Here is a 25,319-nt window from a genome sequence, read left to right on the forward strand (position 1 = left end):
CTAGATAAGGGATTAAGCTGGGATTTTTAGGTTATCCTGGATGAATTTAGCCTTGACTTGGTTTCACAAAAGAGATGGCACATAAGTTACCATGGGGATTTATTCTCTGCACCTAGCCTGGTCCCGACCAGGCTAACGGCCAAGCTAAGTTAATTCTAATGGTAATTATGTTGTCTTATTGGTTCAGGTGTCATTCACATCAGACCTCCGTGCTCATTTTTAAGGAGCTTTATTCCATTTATAAACTATTTGCTAAATGTATTTGCTCGCAAAACAAAACAGATTGTCTGCCTACTACCATATAGTTATTATTTTAATTGTGATAACCTTATAATTATTAACATAGGCCTAGGTACTTATTGTTTGCTTATTTTGATAGACGTTTGATGAATAGCCTACTGTAGTTGATTGGAAGTGGAGGGGCAAGTTCTCGAAGGTATTTTCAACTATAATATTAAGGCAAAGATGGTTGATTACGAAGATACTTCATGAGAGGCCATTTCCTGTCCCTGTAAATTTATGCAAATAGGGTAGCAGTACACGCCCCCGCACATTTATGCAGTGATAAATGTGCAGCTCTTTTTAACATTGAGGTCTATGGCAGAATCCAAGAATTTCCCAGAATTTGTCAAAGCCTTATTTTTCTGAGCAATGGATGCACATTTCGGACAGGTATCATGATCTCCAAACCCTCCTCCCTATTTCAGTAGAATGTCGTGATAGTATGACCCTCCAGTCGGGAGAAAATCAACATTAATGAAGGTGTACACCAAGTTTATTTTGTACTCCGGCTTGTCTGGCATGGAACCGAGGCGTTCAAACGTAAGTCATACGTCAGTGACACCTCCCTGTGCAGGCGGGAACTGAACCAAAGCCCGTCTCTGACTGAACTCCACTTTGCCCTCATAGACATGAACTAGGACGACCCATCTTGCTAAGCATTCATTATCTTTGATTAAGGTATATCATACTATGTGCATCTTTGCAGTGGCAAGCGCCTTCTTAATGACGTTGCGTGCCGAGACAAGGAAGCACTCGTGGGTGTATACGTAAATTTGCATTCAGTTGGTCTACCACGCCTACTCCTGCTGTTTTACAGAAGTAGCCATGATTCCCCATTCCAAAAAGGACAACTTTACTTCATTGTTAGTCTATATCAAAAGCAGTGGTTCACTTTGTGTGAATGACGCTATTTTCCGCGTCTTTTTTATTCCAACCGTGGGCACTTTGGAGCTGAAACGAGAACGCGCACACATCCTGAATTACTTACACCTGGCTTGACATAGTCGCTCCTACTCATCCTGGATTGGAATTAGTGAAACGAGTTGAGCTAGGATGACCAGACAACGCTATGTCAAACCTCGCTTTATCACTTACAGTATCTTGGATGTCTTAATTCTGCCTTTGTGAAATACCCCTCAGGATATGTAGAGTCTGAGGGAGACATGAGGTCACTTCTCTTAAAGCTGCAGTTGGCAAGATTTGTTTGATCATATTCACTGAAACCCACACTATGCTCCAACAGACGAACATGAATCAGCCGGTTTTAGAAAAAAACCTGCACTTCTACCTCCACCTATCCTGTTATTTGTTTTGCAAAGATCCACAGCTCCCGTTTATTCTGGTCCAATCAGAGCAGAATGTCAATCGCAGTCTGGTGCGCACTGACAAGCACAAACTCGATGAGAGGGTGCTCGGTGGTAGTGGGGGAGGGGTATGAGAGTTGTAAACATTCAAAATGTTGGCTAAGTCCCCTCAATCTGTCAGACTTGCCAACTGCAGCTTTAACTGACATAAGGAGATATTCAGGTAGCGGAGAGACTGCTTCTTCATTCCCCTGAAGAGGTGGCTTAGGGTGTCGAAGGACTTCAAGTAATTACTGCTAACATGAAATGCAACAAGATTTAGCAAAGTCCATTGACCACGGCAAAATGCCTCTGGCACTGTTAGATCACTAAACTGGTTTCGGTTACACTTTACTTGACACTGTCATGAATGTGTCATTAACAAGTCATGACACAACGCTTCTGTTATTAAGTGACATTTGGTTTTTGTCATAACAAGTTAGGATTAGGGTTAGGGTACACCTCTGTTTTTACTCTGCCTGAAGAAGGTCATCTGACCGAAAGCTTGCACATAGAGTAAAAAAACTTGTTTGCAAAGACCTGAGTGTGCAGATTTTTCTTTACTTTTTATTGAGTTACTTGTTAATCCAGCACCTCAACAGATGAGCGGTGATTTTTTTTACCTTTTTACCATACAGTATGTTCATGACAGTGTCATGTCACTCTTCTGTCAATACTGTCAAGTAAAATGTTACCCTGGTTTCTACTAATATCAAGGTACTCAAGACTGATAAAAAGGCCTGATTGAACGCATTGCATTGCAAAGAAATTGTTATCAATTATAATCAGCCACTTGTGCTGAAATGCAGATCCAGGCTTGTGACTGATGTTGTGGAAATAGCAAGGACTTCCTGTAGATTTGAAAAAAAGCAGTCACAAGCAAAGTTTTCACTGCATCGATCACACTTTGATCATGGGAGGGGTGAGGGGCACTACCAAGCCCAGCTGAGCAGTAGGAGGGTGAGTAGTACAAACATGGTAGTGAAAAAACATTGGGCTCGAATTATAAACATGAGTGTCTTTTAGTCAACATTATCAATTCCATCATTTCACAGGCAGGAAGCCTGGCAATACTAAAATCTTCACTCTCATCTCTGCAAAACTAAACACAGATAATGACAAGGGCCTGTATTCACAAACAATCTTTTTACATTTTTAGAATGTGTCTTTGGTGATCCGATCACAAGTGGTCAGCCTAGACACTTATTCTTAACCTATTCACAAAGCTGTCAAGACCAACTTTGTTGTTGATTACAAAGTTGTCGTATGCATAGTTTCTCCCATCTCAGCTGCTGAAGCTTTTAACTTCTTCAGAGTTATCAAAGGTGCCTTGGAGGCCTCCCCCACCATTTTTCTTCTTGAACGGTCTCTCAGTTTGTGGTGACGGCCTGCTCTAGGCAGATTTGCACATTTGCCATATTCCTTACATTCCTTATTCCGGTTTTCACTGACCTCCAGGGGATGTTCAGTCACTTGAATTATTTTTTGTATCCATTCCCTCACTTCTGCTCTTCAATAACCTTTTCTCTGAGTTGTTTGGGGTGTTCTTTTGTCTTCTGGGTAGAATTATAGGCAGGAATACTACAGTAATTGACCAGTGACTGGACCTTCCAGACACAGGTGTCTTAATATTACTATACTACACATTCACTGCACTCTGGTCATCTCCATTTCATTAATTGTGAGACTACTAGCACCAAATTATTGTAAAAAAGGCCAAATAGAATTGATCAAAATTGCATTTATAAAAGCAGTAAAAGGGGACATATCTAAGGGGATGAATGCTTTTTATAGGCACTACAGGAGTTCACATTTGCAGGACTGAGTGGAAGACTCAGTGGAACATCGTAAATGAAAGACTAACGTGACCAAGCAAAACATTGTTGGATAGCATGACACTGATAGGCCTATTAATATTTTGTGTAAGTGCATGTGCATTTCAAGACATTGTGACTTGGAATGATACAAACTACTACTTTACAGAATCAGCTGGTTTAAGTGAATGGTTGGCACAGGTATGTGGTAAGACTTTTACTTTCCGAAGCTGGACATTTCCACCTCTGCTGTTACCACAGAAACCCAAGTCATGGGACAGACGGCTGCTGTGATTGGATTGGTCTGATGTAGAGGGACGTAGTTCTGGGGTGAATTGCTCCAAGGGGTTTCAGAATTCACACCAGAAAATGAAAATGGTGTGGCTCAGATTATTTGTAATATAGTATAATGGTTTTATCAAAAGAAACATGATTCTAACTGATTAAAAGGTTATTCATGATGTCCAAAGGTAATGTGTAGGCTACAATATAAATAATGTAGTATGCTATAGGCTTTTTTGCTTTCTTTTATGTTTGTTGTTGCATTTCCCCCCAGTTGCAAGGCCACATTTCATGAGATTGTGCACTGTTACGCTTAATCAAAAACTACATTCAAGGTCACACATTTTGGTATGAACTGCAATTATAGAACTTTATTAACAGTATCACATAGCCAATGTCAGTAATGACATTAATATAAATGGTGAACAATATTAAGCTCATATGGAGATACATGACCATCACACTAAATGTCAGCATTTAATTCCTGAATAAAGTATAATGTGAAATCATGTTTATTAAACAGTAAGCAATACTCAAGATATAGCATCATGAAGTGAACAAAATAAAAATAAAAAAAGGAAACAAAGCAATCCAATTTCACTTGTCTCTAAAACCAGTTATTGATGTTAGGGTAACACTTTATTTGAAGGGGTCTACATAAGGGTGACATGTAACCGTCATAAGAATGACATGACATGTCATGTACATTAATGACACATTATTGATGTTTATGACTGTTGTCATAATGTGTCATTCGGTTTTTGGAATGTCAAGTTGACACTGTTTGGGTGTCATCATTATGATAACTTGACATTAGCCAAGATGACATTATTTGACGGGTCTTTGTCATGACAACTTGACATTAGCCAAGAAAATGTAACCCATTTACAATATTGTCATGACGACTTGACATAGCCAAGAAAGAAATGCAAGGTGTTTGGCATGATATTGTCATGACAACTTGACATATAACTGTGTTTGGCCTGACTTATCTTCCAGGTTTGTAAAGTGAAGGGCCTGAACAATTGACTGTCATGACACCATTATAATTGTCATGAATACTTTCCTTGACCTCTCAACTACAGTGGTACAGTTTTGACTTGTCATTAAGCTGTCACAAAGAACTATTATACACCAAAATAGTTTCCTGAGAGTGTCATGAATTGTCATGACAATTTGACATAATTGTTTAATTATTACATGAACAAGTTCATATAACTGTGTTTGGCCTGACTTATCTTCTAGGTTTGTGAAGTGATGGGCCTGAACAATTGGCTGTCATGACGTCATTATAAATTGGTCATGAATACTTTTCTTGACCTCAACTACAGTGGTACAGTTTTGACTTGTCATTAAGCTGTCACAAAGAACTATTACACACCAAAATAGTTTCCTGACAGTGTCATGAATACTTGCCTTTGACCTAAAGTACAGTGAACCATCTGAGATAAAGTGTCATGTAGGTCCTATTTCTGTACATTTTACATTTCTGGAACATTGAGTCTAATTTCAACTATAATGACAACAAATACCATAGTCAGTCATGACTTAAGAGTTTATTTCAGCAATGCATTTTGCAAAACCATAATACATGGACATGTTACCATGCCAGCTAACCTAACTGTGCATGTGGAACATGCATTCAACTATTCACATACTAGTCTTTAAGCACCATTTCATTGCCATCATTTCTGCAGCTTTTTCAAATCATGCACGAGTCTACCCAACACACCATTACGATGACGGATTCCTAACCAGTAGTACCATTCAATCGTTTTAAGGTGTGTTTTGAGGGACTGAGGGGTTCGATTCCCCCTGAGACGCCATATTTGTCTGTGTAAGGGGCACTTATTTTATTGTAGAGTGAAGTGCTGCCTTTCTAAGGAACTTTTCACAAGAGGAGTAGACAAATGAAAGTACCAAAATAGTTTACCCAGAACATATAGCCGGCATTTATTAAACATCAAATATCAAACGGTATGACCTTGTTTCTCTTTTCTGTCCTTTTAGTTGTGAAAATCAGTATTTCTCTTAGTTTTCTACCTTTCAAACACATGTTGAGAAAAATATAAAGTAAAATGACCTCAAAGCTCTAATAAAATAACCCCAAAATAATAATAAGTCCATCTACCTGGGTAGTAGGCTATGTTTTTTTTTTTAAGTGGTGAGATCTCGTGCTTATCTGTAGGCCTCTGCTCTTCTGCCTCCCGTGTCCAATGGCGAATTTGTCCAATGGAACACTCTCTCAAATCATGCATCAGTGTTTCCCATACATTGACTAATCTGTGGCGGGGCGCCATGAAATCAAAATCGACCGCCACAGATTAATATTCTATGTTTAATTTAATTTAAATTAAATATAAGATCAAATCCTTGCGTTGCCATTGAGCTGCGCTTTTTACGCAAGCAGCCTTTCCTTACCCTGCCCCGCTCTCTCTCGTAGCCTGAAGCCCCTCCTCTGCATGTGCATTTAACAAAATATTCACGATTGTTGAAGGATTGTTGTTGCCACATAGAAGCATTGCATAGAAGACGTCTAGCTAAATTGCTATTAAATACGCTTAGCATCGTGACCATTAGGGTTGCCACCTGTCCAGGATTTTCCTGATTGTCCAGGATTTTCATGGTCTGTCCAGGAAAATAAAAATAAAAATCCTGGACACTGAATGTCCCGGATTTTTGTACATAATGCGCAAAATGTGTATTTCAGTTTTATTGAAGCGTGCCTACGTCCATAAACATATGCACAGCCTTATTGGCTCTACAAAAATGACGTAGCATAACATGGGTGGTGGTGGGGGCACGCACCATGGAGGTTCATTAGAAATGGTAAGGTGGAGACGGAGAGTGTGTGGGACAAGGAGAGACAGAGAAAGGAAAGTTTATTCCACATAAGCAAAAAAGCAGAACCTAATTATGTATTCCCCCTTTTTTCTCAATACTGCCCCCAGGTGTCCACAACTAAAAACTGTTGAAAATATAACAAAATAATAAAGGTCTGCTATTAAATAAAGCAATTAACTATAAACAAATAACTAGAAATTGTCATTCTTACTAATTTTAGCTATACAATTGTCGCTTAGAATGACGGTTTTTATCTTGGGTTAGATGTGCGAAAGGCGCCGTTGCTTACAAACAAAAAGGTCGATTGGATGGTCAAAATGTCCAGGATTTTTGTCAGACACAGGTGGCAACCCTAGTGACCATGCTGCGCAATTTTGTTCAAAACTGCTGCATTGAAGTTAACTCTGCTAATATAAGGTCTTATCACAACATAGTAGGCTACATTGAAGAGACTAAACTAAGTTAAGTTATAAACTAAGTTAAGTTATGCAATCAAGCAGTATCTCAAAGCTAACGTTAGAATACTGTTTGGATGTCGAATTTAGCATGCTTAGCCTTCTTACAGCTGCTTGTCAATTTCGTTGAAGGGCTCATTTTATTGACTCTTAACACTGAAAGTTTACAAAATCCCGATGTAAATGGAAAAGTGTTTTCCAAAATTCAAAAGTGCTTGTCCCAAGGAGAAGTACGAACCTTTATTTTAACTATGTAGAAAACGTTATGAATTGCATCCACACATCAGCAGCCTTTTAATTGTGTTACTCATCTTAAAGTCTTAAAGTGACAGGCACTCAATTAGACCTATACACTACCAAGACGATCTTAAACTCCTTGTCGTAATTTCGACCCTTTGCTGTTATTCCTTCCTTAGAAGTAGGTTTGGTGGGAAAACCCCTTTTAACTAGCTCTTCAATGTTATTTTTAACTTCTCTTCTCAGTGTGGAAAATCTAAATATGGCTTCAGCTCACTATTGTTCTGCTGTCCTTCTGCTGTTTGCATAGACAGTAAAAGAAATGGACGAACAGACTCCGTCGTTTTCAATGGGAGGGCACTGAGTCAAATAGAACGATTTTTTAGTTGGTCCCCCCAGTACTGCGCAGACTCACACTTAACTTCGTGACGTTAGCCATCGAACTGAATCTTGTAACTCATATGATAGATACACAGAAATTCTTCTCACACTTCCGTTCCTTTGCCTTCAAAGTCATCAAAGTTAAACATTTATTTATATATTATTATTAATATCATCCTCACCAAGTCGTGTTAATGTTGAAGCTACCATGATCATCTTCAAAAACAGTCATGCTAAAACAAAACAAAAAAGTTATAGCCTTGAAGCTAATCTTCTTTCCACTTTTCCGACCTTTGGTCAATCCATCGAAAACCTCTGAAATGATTAGTGCCGTTTTTTTTTTAATTAGGTTTACTTTTTTATTATTATTAGGTTGCCTATGTGTAATGCTTTACCTTAACATACGGTCATGTATGCTAGGTTTTGCTTATGAGTTACCGTCATAGACAGTAAGGTGGACTTCTTATCCAAACAATACGGTTATCTCCCTACGGTGCGAAAGAGAGATTACGTCAAAGCTAGCTTCCCTTCAACCGAACAAGCTAACCATTCTTCTTACGGGTAACCAACGTTACGGACGAGGTAGTGGAGTCTGTTTTGCCTTTGTAGTGTTTATGTGGATTACACAGAAGCTACAATATCGGCACAGGATATATGTTATATGAAGTTATGGTATTTCAAAAAAATCCTAGAATGAATGGGCTTCTATGGGAGTTAGCAGAGATGGTCCCTCCAGCCTACGTCGATTCTTCTACTTCCGGGAATTCGCCTGCCCCCTTGGCTGTTTGTGATTTCTGTCTTCTTCTCTAAGAATCAGTGTAGCAGTTTCCCCTCTATGCAGCGCCACCACTGCCACCTACTGGACAAATACGGTGTGCAGGGAAAACATAACTAAAAGTAATCAAGAAATTAGATATTAAACTAGAATAATGTAATCCTATTAGTAGGCTATTTTCGAGTGGGTTACATCTGCAATGCACCTTCAATATGTTGAGTATATCTAATTTATAATGGTGTCATGACAGCCAATTGTTCAGGCTCATCACTTCATAAACCTAGAAGATAAGTCAGGCCAAACACAGTTATATGTCAAGTTGTCATGACAATATCATGCCAAGGAAAGTATTCATGACACAATTATAATGGTGTCATGTCAATCAATTATTCCGGCCCACCACTTCACGAACCTAGAAGATGAGTCAGGCCAAACACAGTTATATGTCAATTTTGCATTTCTTTCTTGGCTAATGTCAAGTTGTCATGACAACGGTTTACATTTTCTTGGCTAATGTCAAGTTGTCATGACAGAGACACCCTCAAATAATGTCATCTTGCCTAATGTCAAGTTGTTATAATGATGACACCCAAACAATGTCAACTTGACATTCCAAAAACCGAATGACACTTAATGACAACAGTCATAAACATCAATACTATGTCATTAGTGTGCATGACATGTGTCATGACATTCTTATGACGGTTACATGTCACCCTTGTGTAGACCCCTTCAAATAAAGTGTTACCGATGTTAGTCAATGCTTCACTATGAGATAAAGCACAATGGATACTTAGCAAACTTTGTCCCTTTATACTGATAGTACCAGACATTATTCAGCCATATGTAAAGTGTCTTTAAGAGACTGCCAGAATCTGGGTCTTTCATTGTCTTCCTCCGGCCATTCCAGATAGGTCCTTGAGTTCATGACCTTGCGCAGCTTGCAGAACCTTTTGGGAATTGTTGAGTCGGGGATAGGCTCAAGGAGGATGAGTATGCCTGCATCAAACAGTCGGAAGTGTGAGTACTCCAACTCTAAACGGCACCAGTCGCTCTGGACAAAGTGCTGGGTCACTATAAAAAGAATCTTGTGGCTCTTCTCCATGGCCGCCATGATACTGTCCGCAATCCAGCCCCCTGGCAGGAAGTCACGTTTGTGCAGGCAGAGGCGGAATGGCGGCTGGGCGCCCTCCAGCTCCGGCACCAGCAGCTCCTCCACCCATTCCGCATCGCTCTCACTGTAGGACACAAAGGCGTCATAGCACACCTGATCCTTGCGGGCCACAGGCCTCCGTTTGGCCTGCAGCCATGCCCATGTCATTCGGACGTACCAAATCATGTGAAGCTTGTGACACATCACCATGGCACCAATGACGACCACAAGCACAAACACACACAGGGCAGAGAAGGCCAACGCTGCATGGCACTTGAAAACAGAGAGTTGGGCATCGCTAACTTTTGTCCCTCTCAGTGCAAATGGTGAACTGCAGATGTATGCCTGCCTACCGTCCTTTAAACTAACTAAATGACCGAGTTCATGGTTGAAGAAGTTCACAAATTCACAAGAGCACACATACGTGTCTGTACCAGCCTCCAAGATCCTGAGCCCACCAAAGTTCCTCATCTGGTTTTGACTGAAGAATATGAAAGGGTTGCTCTTGATGTAGAGCACCACCAAGCGGTCAAAGAGTTTCCCCTCTGGTAAGGTCTTGAATCTGTTTCCAGATAGATGGAGCTCAGTCAAGTTTGGCATGTTTTGATGAAATACCATCAGGTCATTATAGCTCAAATCCAGGATATCTAGAGTCTGCGGGAGACATGAGGTCACTCCTCTTAACTGACATGAGGAGAGATTCAGGTAGCGGAGAGACTGGGGCCAGACACAGATCAGGGGCATAGTGCGGAAAACATTCAGGCTCACATCAAGAGCAGCCAGCTTCTTCATTCCTCTGAAGAGGTGGCTCAGGGTGTCGAAGGAACGAATATAATTGCTGCTAATATTGAAAACCTTAATAGAGAGTAAGCACGGATATATCTGTCCATCACAGAGAGCTTCTCGCAAGGTTAAATCAGTGAATTGATTTCTGCTCATATCCATGTATTCAAGATTTTTCAGTAAGAATGTTGTTATATGAGGCATTGCAAAGACATTGCTTTCAATTATACTCACTCTTTTCAGGCGCATGAGGACTTGTATTAGTGGGTCTATGCTGTGGAATGCAGGGAAGTTATAGAACTGATCCAGTTGTATATTTCTGAAGTAAAACTCATCAACAAAGTCAAGTACAGGGAAGTGAACTGTAATATTATTTGGCTCTCCAGAGAACTCACAATCCTCCAGTCCAATAGAGGTCAGCAGTGAGTGCTGGGTCATTCCATACAGGGGAATTATGGTATCAAGACTGCAGCTTAGATTTCTCAAGAGGATTTTTTTGACACCATTCTGAAAGATCACTTGAAAAGGCTTCAGTTGTTGCCAGCTGATTCTCAAATCTGACAAGATGATTTTGGTCTCAGGACGTGAAAGGTCTCTCAAGATGTCTGTTGTAAGACTTGTGTTTATCTGAAATGGACCGTTGATGCTAACAGTGACTTCATCAATGGAGTTGATTTGGCTGAAGCTACCTGGTTGGTAGTTCTGCAAATTGCTGCCATGAAACACAAAGCTCTGAAGATGGTTGGGTCCGATAAAGCTATCTTTGGAAACTGAGGCAAGAAATTGATTCCCAACCATTAGAGTACTAAGCTGTGTCATTGAGCGAAACAGAGTCTTTCCCCCAAATGTTTTATACTCATTTCCCAAAAGATTTAGATGATGAAGGGAGGAGAGACTCTTAAACCACATCTCAGACAAACCATTTAATTGATTATCTGACAAGTCCAAAACCTCCAACTTTCTGAGAGTTGAGAAACCTTGTTCTGCAATTGAGGATATCATATTTCCCCTCAGAATCAGTACATGTAGATTACTGTACACAAAGAAGTCATCCTGACCTATAGTCTTGATTTCATTAAAGGAGAGGTCCAGGCTTATGACTGATGTTGTGGAGATAGCAGGGACTTCCTGTAGATTTAAAGAAGAGCAGTCACAAACAAAGTTTTCATTGCATCGATCACACTTTGGTCTTGGGTGAGGGGACACACACCAACCCCAGCTGAGTGTCAGTAGAGTGAGTAAAACAAACATCTTGTTCTCCTCCCTGACAGATCTGAAAATACAAATATAGATTAGTTATATGCAATTTCTATGAATTATATCATTAATGCACTGTGTAGTTAAACAATATAACTGAATTCAATGGACATACATAAGAGGACTTGAGAGCATCTGGAGTATTAATCTTGTAATCAGTTCTAGGACAACACCAGATCATCAGAATGCAGCCAGCGTCAAACTGAAACATGGATTTGCACATTAAACCAAATCAGATCTCAGAACTCAGGCTCATACATTAACTTACAGTGGATTAGGCACCTACATACAAATGTGCAATAGAACCTACTTGGGAAGGAAAAATCCCCATCCTAATGGTCTTTGCTTGATATACTGAATTAAATTAGTTAAAGCGATGGTTCGGAGTAATTTCACCCTAGGGTCCTTTGCACCATGACCCCAAGCCAAACACCCTCCCAGAACGTGTTTTCCCTTGGTCGAACCCTGGTCGAGTAGCGCTGCCAGGAACTATAATGACTTTCTGCAGGCGTAATGGAACCTACTTTTATCTCGTAAATAACCCCACTAATAATGCCCTGAATGGTACGAAACTTCTACAGCAGTACAACTATGCTCTTCACTCATAAAACGAGGCATTGAAAAGTTTAAAAGTACAACAGGAGTTTATTTAAATAACACTTGCCTGAGGCCAAAGGGGGCGTGCCTGCGTAAAATGCCGCAAGAAAGCTGGGTAATTTACACTTTCCAACTCGGGCGGCAGATTTACGAGACAAATACAAAGGGCCATAACTTCCAGCAACAAGGTTGAGCTGCAGCAGACGAATCGGTTAGTGACTGGATTATTACACCTGAATGAGAGTACGTTGGTCTTATTACACTTTCTAACTTGAGAGGAGACAAGTTTTAAATAGGAAAATTACCGTGACTTTTAAACGTGATGCTAGCAGGTGATAGCTTGGCTAACGTCAGACCTCATCTCATTGAGATGGGGTCTGGGAACTAGACATTCATTTTCTCATATTTGAAACGTGGTTTACGAATGCCCAGAGCCGTTTATTGGGCGCTACGAATGTCTATCAAATGCGTCTGTACGTAGCTCATAACGGCTTCGGTGTGTCGTCATCGTCTTGCTGCCCTCCCTCGGTTCTGTGATTGGTTCCTTCGTTGAGGTGAAAACGAAGTCCATAGAATCCAGGCTGCCTAGCAGCGTGAATAAAATTGCGCGCGCAAGGCAGCATGGGAAAACCAAGTGAAAGTGTGTTCATTACAGATTACTTCCAACCATGACTATCAGCTGCACTGGCAAGCTTAAACAATTATTTTAGATCACTAGCTCTTTAAAATGTGACATCCTCGGTCCATGCTCATAAGAGGGGGCATGACCGATAAATTGAAAGCATGTAAACTTAAAGTCTGCCTCAGCATTTGGCCACATTTAAACATTTTTGCTTTAAGAAAACACACAGAATTAAGTGTGTGTTTTCTTAAAGCAACACCAAAGAGTTTTCTGTACCTTAAAATAATGTGTCCAAATTCGTTTCAGTGGTTCATCAACTCTTAAGGTGAACGGCACTTCCGCAGAGAGGTCATCTGCTGGAAACATTAGGCCTATTTTTTGGTCAAAGTTTTCTCCATGGATTCCTGGTCAGAACCCCTATTGGAACAGATTAAAACTTGGGGCATGTTGAATTTTGTCCAAAAATCCAATATGGCCACCGTATTCCAAAATGGCACATTTTTACACACTTTTTGCTATGCTATGGGGACATTACTGGTAAAAACAGTGTCATTTTAGCAAAAAACTGTCCTTTTTTATCAAATACATATTTACAGGTTAACTGATGATTTAAAAAGTATTTTTCTAACAATTTTAAATCATTAAAAAATTATAATTTTGTCAGATATTTGTCAAATATCAGAAATCATCAAATTTCCTTCAAACATAAACCTCTTACAGGTTAAAACAGTTCAAATAAATTGGGTACCTCAACTTAAACAGATTAAAACATATGGCATTTTAGACATATTCCCAAAAACTCAATATAAATTCTAACCTGACGAGCCAGACCCACATTAAAATGTAGGGTCTGGGGACTCACAGTTCGCAGTGCTCAGTCCGAGGGGTGGGATAATCGGTTGTCTTTCAAATTCCCTCTGCACGCAATAGGATAACGCTACAACTCATGAGTCCCATGCGTTTTCCCACCAGCGAAGCTTAACTCGTGTCACGCTGTTCGCCAACAGCAACATCCATCTTCCTTGTTTTCAAGTAGCAGGGAATTCACGCCGAACCGTTGCAACTCTGCCATCAATCATTATGTTAAGCCTGCCTAACGACTCTATACACGATGTGATTGGCCCTATCGAAGTTTAATTTTTCCAGCTCGCAAGCCAACGGAGAGTTGCTAGACTAGCCCAGGCAGCAAATTACATTTTCTGCCGCTAGGGTGCGTTTAGATTTCTAGGCTATATAAATTCAATAATATCCCCAACATTTTTAAATTTTGGGCCTCCACTTTTGGCTAAGCTAGAGGGTTTTTTCCCATTAAAAACATTTTGACAAATGTTAATTGATATAAGAAACAAGATAGTTCCATAAAGGTGATGTAATTACAATAAATACTATTTTATCACTCGGCTAGATATATTGGTACTATTATTATATTAATAATAGTAATACTTAGAGCTGCTGAGAGAAAATGACGTAAATCTACAGATGGAAATGATCTTAGTAACTACCAGTCTTTCATCTTTTTCATTCACTGTTACACTTAGTGATGGGGACGAGACCGCCTATGCCGAGTCCGAGTCAAGACCCAGTCTTTGAAGGGTCGAGACCGAGTCGAGACCGAGTCTGTTGGTTTTCAAATACAGTCGAGTCCGAGTCAAGACCGAGTCTTTGAAGAAGCAAGTCCGAGTCGAGACCGAGTCCTTTAGGAGTCGAGACCGAGTCGAGACCAAGACCATAAAAAAAATTCAGTTTTAATATTCAGAATTTAATATCACCCCAGTTAATAATCAACAGTTAGGCCTACAGACTAAGCTAGATTGGGAATTGTTTAGAGGAGCAGTCTTAACGTCTTAATATGGACTATGCTGACCTACAGACACTCACCGGCAGCAGAGCCATAGAGATAAATAAACGGCTCTGACGGCAGTATCTTTGCATTGCACCATGGGATGTCATTTTCAAATAATGCCGGTCAACATTGCATTTTATTATTATTGTTGTTATGTGTTGTCTGTTTTTTTATATGAACATAAAAAATGCGTGGGTCTCGAGGACTCGGTCTGAAATTACGAGTCCTTCTCCTCCCACTGTGGTCCGAGACCGAGTCAAGACCGAGTCTTTGAAGGAACGAGTCCGAGACGAGACCGAGAAAGCAGAAATTGGTCTCGAGACCGGACTCGAGTCCGAGACCGGACTCGAGTACTACATCACTAGTTACACTTGCAAAAAAGACATTCTATCAGAGCAAGATTGAGAGCGCAACTGACAGTAGAAACCTTTTTTTCAACTTTCAAGTCTCTTCTCAATCCTCCACCACTGCCATCAGCTACTTCACTGTCAGAAGATGACTTTGCAATATTTTCACTGAAAGTTGCTTAAATAAGTGCTCAGTTTGATGAGCCTATTAGGAGAGATCAATATAAATTCAATTATATCCCCAAAATGGTGAATTTTTGGGCCTAAACAATCACAGGAACGGAGAGCACTGGGCTACTCATTCCACCAACAAGGAACCACTGAGGAAAAGAGTCTAGAATTTGATCTAGCGTTTATGGCTGGTCGACACAACAGATGCCCATCAGATGACTGCAGTGAGTGGTTGGGGATGTACAGCTGGATCATAGAATTGAGATAGCCGTAAGCAGATCCAGTAAGTGTCCTATAGGCCAAGGTCTATGGCAAGCCGATTGAGCATTTATTCAGATATATTGATATCAGGCATAATTTTCATGTACATGCAAGCCATTTCTGTCCACTAGTTAACTAGTGAGCCATTTCTGTGTGAACTAGTTAACTAGTGACAGCCAAAATGCTCACTAGTTAACTAGTGACAGCCAAAATGCTCACTAGTTAACTAGTAAGGCCCAAATTCTCTCTAGTTAACTAGTTCATATGTTTCATATCTTACTAGTTAACTAGTAATGCTCAGCATGTTCACTAGTGGACACTGAAATGTGCACTAGTTAACTAGTTTAAAGACTTCTATATTTTACTAGTCAACTAGTAAGGTACAAAAATGTTTACTAGCTGACTACTGAATGTCAAATTCCCACTTGTTAACTTCTATGTAATTTGGCCAGCCGCTTGGGCATTTATTCTGATATCTTGATATCAGGCCAACATGCAAGCCATTTTTGTCAACTAATTAACTAGTGAAAGCCAGAAATGTCCACTAGTTAACTAGTAAAGGACAAAATGCATACCAGTCAGCTAGTTGAAGGCTTTTGGGTCTCACTAGTTAATTAGTGACAGCCAAAAATGTGCACATGTTTACTAGTGAAGGCAAAACTCCTCACTAGTTAACTAGTTGGAGTAGGTCAATGTCACTAGTTAACTAGTGAACCATAAATGGCTTACTAGCTAGCTAGGTGATGGCAGCAGGCTCACTATTTAACTAGTTGATGCATCCTTTGTCCAAACTAGTTAACTAGTGAGGTCATAAATGTATACTAGTAAACTAGTTGAAGCCTAAATTCACACTAGTCAGCTAGTGGCGCAGAATTAAAATTAGGAGGCGGAGAACTCTGGAAATTGAGGCTTTCTATTGGCTCCCTATGTCCAAATAGAACATGACAACCAATCACAGCGCAGAATTTCACAAAATCCCACCCACAACATTTGCATGTGGCACACAAGTTAACATGCTGGCCAAAGGAACTTTAACTAGTAAACTAGTGGCTTCAATGTGACACTTACATGTAAACTAGTAAAGGCAGAACTGCTCACTAGTTAACTAGTGAAGACACAAATGCCCACTAGTTAACTAGTGAGGTCTAAAAAGTGTCACTAGTTTACTAGTGTGCACCAAAACACCCACTAGTGAACTAGTGATGGCAATTTCCATTCGACTAGTTAACTAGTGAGGTGCAAAAAGTGTCACTAGTTTACTAGTGTGCCCCAAAATGCCCACTAGTTAACTAGTGAAGGCCATTTCAGCCCCACTAGTTAACTAGTGAGATGCCAAAATGTTAACCAATGTTAACAATGTTAACATGTAAAGGCCAAAATACCCACTAGTTTACTAGTGAGGGTGTTGTGGGCCTTACTAGTTAACTAGTGGCATGCATATTTTGTTCACTAGTTAACTAGTTACACCTAAAAACACAAACAAGCTGACCGTTTTTGTCCACTAGTTAACTAGTGGAACAATTTAAGTCTCACTAGTTTGCATGTGTGGCAGTGAAGCAGCTCACTAGTTAACTAGTGTGCACAAGACACACACTAGTGGCTGTTTTTGGAGCTATCTAGTTCACTAGTAATGCAAAAGGTACTCTTACTAGTTAACTAGTGACACATTGGCCTTCACTAGTTAACTAGTTGACATGTTTGGCCTTACTAGTTTACTAGTAATGGAACAGGACATGCTAGTTAACTAGTGAGCATATCTGCATTATTAATGCCTTTCACTAGCTTATAGAGGGCATTTTGAGCCATACATGTTAGCTAGTGAAGACAAAACACTGTCCATAATGGTCACTTGTTAACATGTAAAGGCCAAAATACCCACTAGTTTACTAGTGAGGGTGTTGTGGGCCTTACTAGTTAACTAGTGGCATGCATATTTTGTTCACTAGTTAACTAGTTACACCTAAAAACACAAACAAGCTGACCGTTTTTGTCCACTAGTTAACTAGTGGAACAATTTAAGTCTCACTAGTTTGCATGTGTGGCAGTGAAGCAGCTCACTAGTTAACTAGTGCCTGAAACGGCTATTATGCAAATTCTAATGAGAGGGTGGGTAGAAGACTCCTATTGGGTATTATGTAAGAATCCCACCCAGTCTAAATGTTATTGGGTATTATGTAAGAATCCCACCCAGTCTAAATGTAAATTTACTGTTCATAGCCTCGCGATCAGGTCCTGATGGGTGCCCCTAGTGGCTAAAGTGACACACTGCTCTGCAACGGTACTTCAGTATTCACCCCTTGCAAGTGACGTCACGTTTTGTTCGCGCCACAGCAAAATAGCCTAGTGGACGGCAAGAACACGAATCAAATCAATGGGTTGTAATGGGACATATCGCACAGCTAGGAGATTATAGTGAGATTTAACCGTAGTAATGCCCTTCCACGACTGTTGGCTTATTGTTTGGAATACAACAACATCCCATGTTCTTGCATAGATATATTTTGGTTTGTTTTCTTTGTGTTTCGGGAGTATTTCAACCACAATTGCATGCTTATCTCCTCAGTGTATGAAGCACAGCAGCGGTTGCTATAGCAACCATAGACTCTGAACAGGACGGCAGATAGCACTTAGGCAAAGTCTTTGGCAAGATCTGAATGTAAACAGATAATACCGTTCAAGTTTTTTTTTTATTTCCTATTTCTTTCAATTCTTTAACTTAAGACATGTAAGTAAGTTTATTCGCTGGGCAACGTACAAACTGACGAGTTACATTAGCCCTAGCACTATGAGCTACGATAAACGTTAGCTAGAATAGCTAGCTTCTAAGTGTGGCAGCTAGTTATTATTTCATGTTCTGATATGACATTCTTAACGTTTTGACTATGTTACAACTGATAAAAGCAAGACAAATAAAGTAACCAAATCGCTTTGCAATATTTTAGTCCAGAAATACTTATGGGTGTTCATTTACCATAATGTTAATTACAGTAGTCTAACGTAACGTTATCTCCCCTTGCTGTTACCACCAGTTTTAATAACTTTACATTTGCGATCATGACCCATTTCATCTAACAACACCACTGGCATCTTCTTTGACTATCAGACCCCAAACAGCAATACATTGAACTACAAAGATGTTATAGTAATGGTGTTCAGTTCATCATAATCTTATTACATAATGTAATTTGCCGTCGGTCTCCTATCTTTTTGCCGTCCAGCATGGAGCCGTCACGTGACTTAAGTCACGTGTCTGCAAGGGGTGAATAGATAGTAAAGCAGAGCCTGCAGTATGCAGTATCTCATATTCTGTCAAAATGGTTTTTAATAATAACAGGGAAACCCCATGCTTTAACAAGTGAGCTCTTAGTGATCCACACCAAAGATTCAAGGGATCGATTTTAATATTATTCTTTGTTTATTGTTGCTAGGCAACCACAGACATAAATGTATCCATTCAGTCACGTCAGTCAATCAGTTTTCTGATTAATAACTGAAAAACAAAAGATTGTACACATTAACTGCATATGGTTTCAAAAGTAATTAAAAGCTAAAAAAAAAAACTTCATGCACTTCTAAGGAATTGAACCCTGGTCTCCCATATGCTGTCCTGCTGCTTAACCACTTGAGCTAGTCTCTTCTCATCCTAACAATGGATTATTCCTACCGCTGAAATCAAGAAGACGCCTATGTAGTCACAAAGCCAGAACTGAGAGAAGTTTTTATCCCCAGGCCATCTGAACTCACACTATACTGACTTTGCACACATTCACTCCTCAGCACTCTCAAACATTTCCCAACTCTGAACTCACACTATACTGACTTTGCACTCATTCACTCCTCAGCACTCATGACCCCCCCCCCCACACACACACACACCCACACACACCTACAAGACTTTTAGCACTTTTACATCCCTCTCCCTATGCTACAGACCTTTTATTTATTTTCTTATTTCATCACACGTCAAAACACACACACACACACACACACACACACACACATATCTGACTTTCTCCAACTTTTGCACACTTTTTATTTATTATTTTTGATTTCTCCTCCATCTACCCATGTCCTTGATTGCCTAGCCTTTCTGCCCCCCCCCCCCCCCCCCCCACCCCCATCCCCAACACACACACTTACATCATCACTGTCATCACTACACATACATACAGCACACTGCTTGCTACAGTAAGCCTCCTCTACATACTTGCTGCACACTGCCCCCCCCCCCCCCCCCCACATACACAGCACATTGTCTTCAGGATCTTCTCCAACACACATCCTCTACTGTACATACTTACAGCACACTGCCCCCACCTACCCACACACACACACACACACAGTCACTGCTCCACTCCCCTCCCGCCCACACACACACATCTTCACTGTCATCACTCACATACATTACATACAGTACTCTGCTTGCAATAGTAAGTCCCTGACCCCCCCCCCCCCCCCCCCTACATACACAGCACATTATTTCATCAGGAAGCTTCTCCAACACACATCCCCAACATACTTACAGCACACTGCCCCCCCCCCCCCCCCCAATACACAGCACATTGTCTCATGAGGAAGCTTCTCCAACACACATATTGCACACTGCCCTCTCCCCACATACACAGCACACTATCCCATCTCCCCTGTCATCCCCCCAACACACACACCAAGACCCCTGGCAGTTGGGTTAGCCCCTTGAGCCGTGGACCTGCCCAAGGTTTCTTCCTTGGTAAGGGAGTTTTTCCTTGCCCCTGTTGCTCTTGGGTGCTCCTTGTTGGTGCCCCCCACCCAATCCCAATCCTCCCCCACCTTTTTTATGCAGCCCTTGCCACTTAATCTACTAAACCCCTCTTCTACTGCACTTTTTACCCCCCCCCCCCCCCCATTAATGCACAAATAGGCTGACACCAGACATAATTTCACTGCATTTCTTACTTCCAGTAACTATATGCATGTGACAATAAACTTCCTTGTATCCTTGTATCCTTGTATCCTTGTAGTCTTGCCACATCAACAATGCTATCATCAATGTTCATTTTACTGAAACGTTTTGTTGCTAGGCAACCATATACAAATGCTTCCAGTTTTATCGCGATTTTCAGACTAATAACTGAAAAACTAAAGATTGTAGACATTAACTGAACGAAGATTACAGCAATACACCACAACTTTGTCACTAGACATGTTATCAAAACATATTTTTATGCTCAAACGATCTTAGTTTATAAAAGTTTGCTCTTAGAACAGCCTGGACGAAGTCAGCCATGCTTTCTAGGTTTCTGAGTCCTAAATGGACCAATCAAAATCCTTGTTCCGCCTTCTTCATTTGCATGCAAGTGCGACATTGGGCACTAGTTAACTAGTGGCCAATGTTACGTCCCACTAGTTAACTAGTTGCACAAAATGCCAGCCGTTTGTGTATTTATTCAAATTCCACTAGTTTACTAGTGTGAGGGGCATTTTTCTCCTGCTAGTTCATTATGGACAGTGTTTTGTCTTCACTAGCTAACATGTATGGCTCAAAATGCCCTCTATAAGCTAGTGAAAGGCATTAATAATGCAGATATGCTCACTAGTTAACTAGCATGTCCTGTTCCATTACTAGTAAACTAGTAAGGCCAAACATGTCAACTAGTTAACTAGTGAAGGCCAATGTGTCACTAGTTAACTAGTAAGAGTACCTTTTGCATTACTAGTGAACTAGATAGCTCCAAAAACAGCCACTAGTGTGTGTCTTGTGCGCACTAGTTAACTAGTGAGCTGCTTCACTGCCACACATGCAAACTAGTGAGACTTAAATTGTTCCACTAGTTAACTAGTGGACAAAAACGGTCAGCTTGTTTGTGTTTTTAGGTGTAACTAGTTAACTAGTGAACAAAATATGCATGCCACTAGTTAACTAGTAAGGCCCACAACACCCTCACTAGTAAACTAGTGGGTATTTTGGCCTTTACATGTTAACATTGTTAACATTGGTTAACATTTTGGCATCTCACTAGTTAACTAGTGGGGCTGAAATGGCCTTCACTAGTTAACTAGTGGGCATTTTGGGGCACACTAGTAAACTAGTGACACTTTTTGCACCTCACTAGTTAACTAGTCGAATGGAAATTGCCATCACTAGTTCACTAGTGGGTGTTTTGGTGCACACTAGTAAACTAGTGACACTTTTTAGACCTCACTAGTTAACTAGTGAAGACACAAATGCCCACTAGTTAACTAGTGAGTGAGAGCAGTTCTGCCTTCACTAGTTTACATGTAAGTGTCACACTGAAGCCACTAGTTTACTAGCTAGAGTACCTTTGGCCAGCATGTTAACTTGTGTGCCACATGCAAATGTTGTGGGTGGGATTTTGTGAAATTCTGCACTGTGATTAGCAACACTTACAACAAGTCTTACTGATCCTAGCACTCACCAGCCGTTTTAAACTGACAAGTAACTGTTAAAAACAGCACTCACCGACGCACTTATTCTTACTGTACTCTAATGTTTTTTTAAACTGTCCTAAAATTGTGAGAATTGTTCTAAAACTTACTGTTTACCATGTTGTTAGTCGCTTTGGTTAAAAAGCGTCAGCCAAATGTAATGTAATGTAATGTAATGTAATGATTGGTTATCATGTTCTATTTGGACATAGGGAGCCAATAGAAAGCCTCAATTTCCAGAATTCTTTGCCTCCTAATTTGAATTCTGCGCCACTAGTTGACTAGTGTGAATTTTGTCTTGAACTAGTTTACTAGTATACATTTATGACCTCACTAGTTAACTAGTTTGGACAAATGATGCATCAACTAGTTAACTAGTGAGCCTACTGCCATCACCTAGCTAGCTAGTAAGCCATTTATGGTTCACTAGTTAACTAGTGACATTGACCTACTGCAACTAGTTAACTAGTGAGGTGTTTTGCCTTCACTAGTAAACAGTTAACTAGTGAGACCCAAAAGCCTTCAACTAGCTGACTGGTATGCATTTTGGCCTTTACTAGTTAACTAGTAGACATTTCTGGCTCTCACTAGTTAACTAGTGAAGCTAAAATGTGTTGACTAGTTAACTAGTGAGCCTTTTGGCTCCCACTAGTTAACTAGTGTGCATATTTTGGCCCTCACTAGTTAACTAGTTCACACAAACATGGCTCACTAGTTAACTAGTTGACAAAAATGGCTTACATGTACATGACAATTATGCCTGATATCAAGATATCAGAATAAATGCTCAATCGGCTTGCCATAAAGGTCTATTATAGGGAGCCAATGTAGAGTAACTAGGAGAGGAGTTACATGTGTCCTCTTTGGCTGATTGAACGATCTTACTAACTAGCGAACAGTGAAATACAATACTGTAGTCCAGTTTGGAGACAAGACTGGTCGTTACTAAGATCATTTTCATCTCTGGATTTACGTAATTTTCTCTCAGCAGCTCTAAGTATTACTATTATTATTATTATTAATAATAATAATATAAGCTTAATAATAGAATAATAGTAACAATATATCTAGCCGAGTGATAAAATAGTACTTTTTATAATTCCATCACCTTTATGGAACTATCTTGTTTCAATCAATTAACATTTGTCAAAATGTTTTTAATAGGGAAAAACCTCTAGCTTAGCCAAAAGTGTAGGCCCAAAAATTCACCATTTTGGGGATATTATTGAATTTATATTGAGTTTTTGGGAAAATGTCTAAATGCCATATGTTTTAATCTGTTTAAGTTAAGGTACCCAATTTATTTGAACTGTATTTAACCTGTAAGAGGTTTACGTTTGAAGGAAATTTGATGATTTCTGATATTTGACAAATATCTGACAAAATTATACTTTTTTAATTATTTAAAATTGTTAGAAAAATACTTAGGGTTTTTAAATCATCAGTTAACGTGTAAATATGTATTTGATAGAAAAGGACAGTTTTTTGCTAAAATAACACTGTTTTTACCGGTAATGTCCCCATAGCATAGCATAAAGTGTGTAAAAATGTGCCATTTTGGAATACGGCGGCCATATTGGATTTTTGGAAAAAATTCAACATGCCCCAAGTTTTAATCTGTTCCAATAAGGGTTCTGACCAGGAATCCATGGAAAAAACTTTGACCAAAAAATAGGCCTAATGTTTCCAGCAGATGACCTGTCAGAAGTGCCGTTCACCTTAAGAGTTGATGAACCACTGAAACGAATTTGGACACATTATTTTAAGGTACAAAAAACTCTTTTGCTTTAAGAAAACACACACTTAATTCTGTGTCCAAGTGCAAAAATGTTTAAATGTGGCCAAATGCTGAGGCAGACTTTAAGTTTACATGTTTTCAATTTATCATTCATGCCCCCTCTTATGAGCATGGACCGAGGATGTCACATTTTAAAGAGCTAGTGTGCCTTTAAAAAGATGAAAACATAAAATAATTGTTTAAGCTTGCCAGTGCAGCTGATAGTCATGGTTGGAAGTAATCTGTAATGAACAGACTTTCACTTGGTCAGTGTTTATCTAAAAATATAAAGTACTGTAGCCTCCAATATTTTGTGCAATTGAAAATGTAAAATGTTTTCACAATACATCAAGTAGCTTACCTTGAGAATATTTCCAACTTATCACATATTTCCAGTTATCACATAATAAGAATGTCAATAACTCAATTCTGACAAAAATGTCAGATATAAGCATACAATTCTAAAGTGATGAATGTCTTGTGCAATAGAAAATGTAAAATGTTTTCACAGCTAAATTCATCAAGTAGCTTACCTTGAGAATATTTCCAACAAAAATCAGCAGCTTTCAATTTAGTCTTTTTGTAGCCTATAGGAGAACTTCATGTACTGTAGGCTAGGGCTTCTCTTGGGAAGTTGACTTATGTCAGTCAGTTGGCATCGTCTACCCACAAATGTGTCAGATGGCTACTCCTCCTCCTTACAGTAGGTCTGCAAAGTCCCGGTCACATGCCAAGCCACGTTAATGAATTCATTCAGCATATGCAAACATATGCAAAATAACCACCAGTAAAATGCACCAGGGAGTATTAGGATTATGTTGTGTAAAAGGGGAAGTTTAAAAGTAAATGACGTTGGCCAGTCAGTGATTGTCTTCTAATGCTTACAAATGTTTCATAGTTAACTAATCTTCCTCCGAAGGTCTGTAAAGTCCCTGTCACATGCCAGGGAAATTTATGAATTCATGCAGCTGATACTTATGCAAAATAAGCACTAAAAAATGCACCAGGGAGTATAGCCTATACCAGTGGTCCCCAAACTTTTTCTTCCGAGGGCCAGCTCACTATGCCTGGCTCTAAGAGAGGGCCAGAGACTCGGAGTATATTAGTAACCATAAATAGCTTAGTGCTGTGAACAACAGCAGTCTACCTTAGTTGAATATTCCATTCCATTTAATCATAGGCTGCAATTTAATACCATTGTTAGCTGTGTTTATATTGCAATCATGCCATATCAGTGTAAAATGTAGCTCAAATGAAATAATACTAATAAAAAAATAGCATTCCCAAAAGTATTAGCAGGGAGTCCCAAAAGTGTATTTTATTCAAAATGTGTGAACTCTGAACTCTGTATCTTTGCATACACAGCTCAAGTTGTGAACAAGCAATATCCTACAAATAATTTGAAGTTCTATGAGAACTTTATAAAGTGCTGGCAAAAACATCTGAAATTACCACTTTCACTCACCTGATGAGAACTTTGTGAATTTGTATGAACATTTGAATGAGTGAATAAAAAATAGAAATAATTATCCCAGAAAGTCCCAGAAATATGACTTGAATAGAAGTTAGTTAGTTATTAACAATTAATTGATAAACTTATAGAATACAACTTGTAGAATTTGAGCACTGATGCAGTCAACATAGGCCTCTTACATTGTTTGCAGGTAGG

At 39.6% G+C, this 25,319-nt stretch overlaps 1 protein-coding gene across 3 annotated transcripts; it reads right to left on the reverse strand.

Moving 5' to 3' along the window:
* Positions 1-8,764: 8,764 nt before the first annotated feature.
* Positions 8,765-24,484, reverse strand: LOC121710750 (toll-like receptor 2). 3 transcript variants are annotated; one of them, XM_042094150.1, is made up of 3 exons: positions 24,184-24,484; positions 11,722-11,808; positions 8,765-11,622 (listed from the first exon to the last, which is right to left on the reverse strand). In XM_042094150.1, the coding sequence occupies exons 2-3, from the start codon at positions 11,739-11,741 to the stop codon at positions 9,246-9,248; spliced, it is 2,397 nt and encodes a 798-aa protein (XP_041950084.1). In that variant the 5' UTR covers positions 11,742-11,808; positions 24,184-24,484; the 3' UTR covers positions 8,765-9,245. The 3 variants fall into 3 exon arrangements, with proteins under 3 accessions (XP_041950084.1, XP_041950085.1, XP_041950086.1); XM_042094151.1 differs by lacking the exon at positions 11,722-11,808; XM_042094152.1 differs by lacking the exon at positions 11,722-11,808 and having other exon boundaries at positions 8,765-11,477; positions 24,184-24,482.
* Positions 24,485-25,319: the final 835 nt, after the last annotated feature.

This window comes from Alosa sapidissima, chromosome 1 (assembly GCF_018492685.1).
Source record: "Alosa sapidissima isolate fAloSap1 chromosome 1, fAloSap1.pri, whole genome shotgun sequence".
Taxonomy (NCBI): Eukaryota; Metazoa; Chordata; class Actinopteri; order Clupeiformes; family Clupeidae; genus Alosa; species Alosa sapidissima.

Excerpts from the sequence above, each read along its gene's own strand:
- LOC121710750 (XM_042094150.1), bottom strand. The coding sequence starts at position 11,741 with ATGCTCTCAAGTCCTCTTAT. Across the intron at positions 11,623-11,721 it reads ATGCTCTCAAGTCCTCTTAT|ATCTGTCAGGGAGGAGAACA; the intron begins GTATGTCCATTG and ends TTGTATTTTCAG.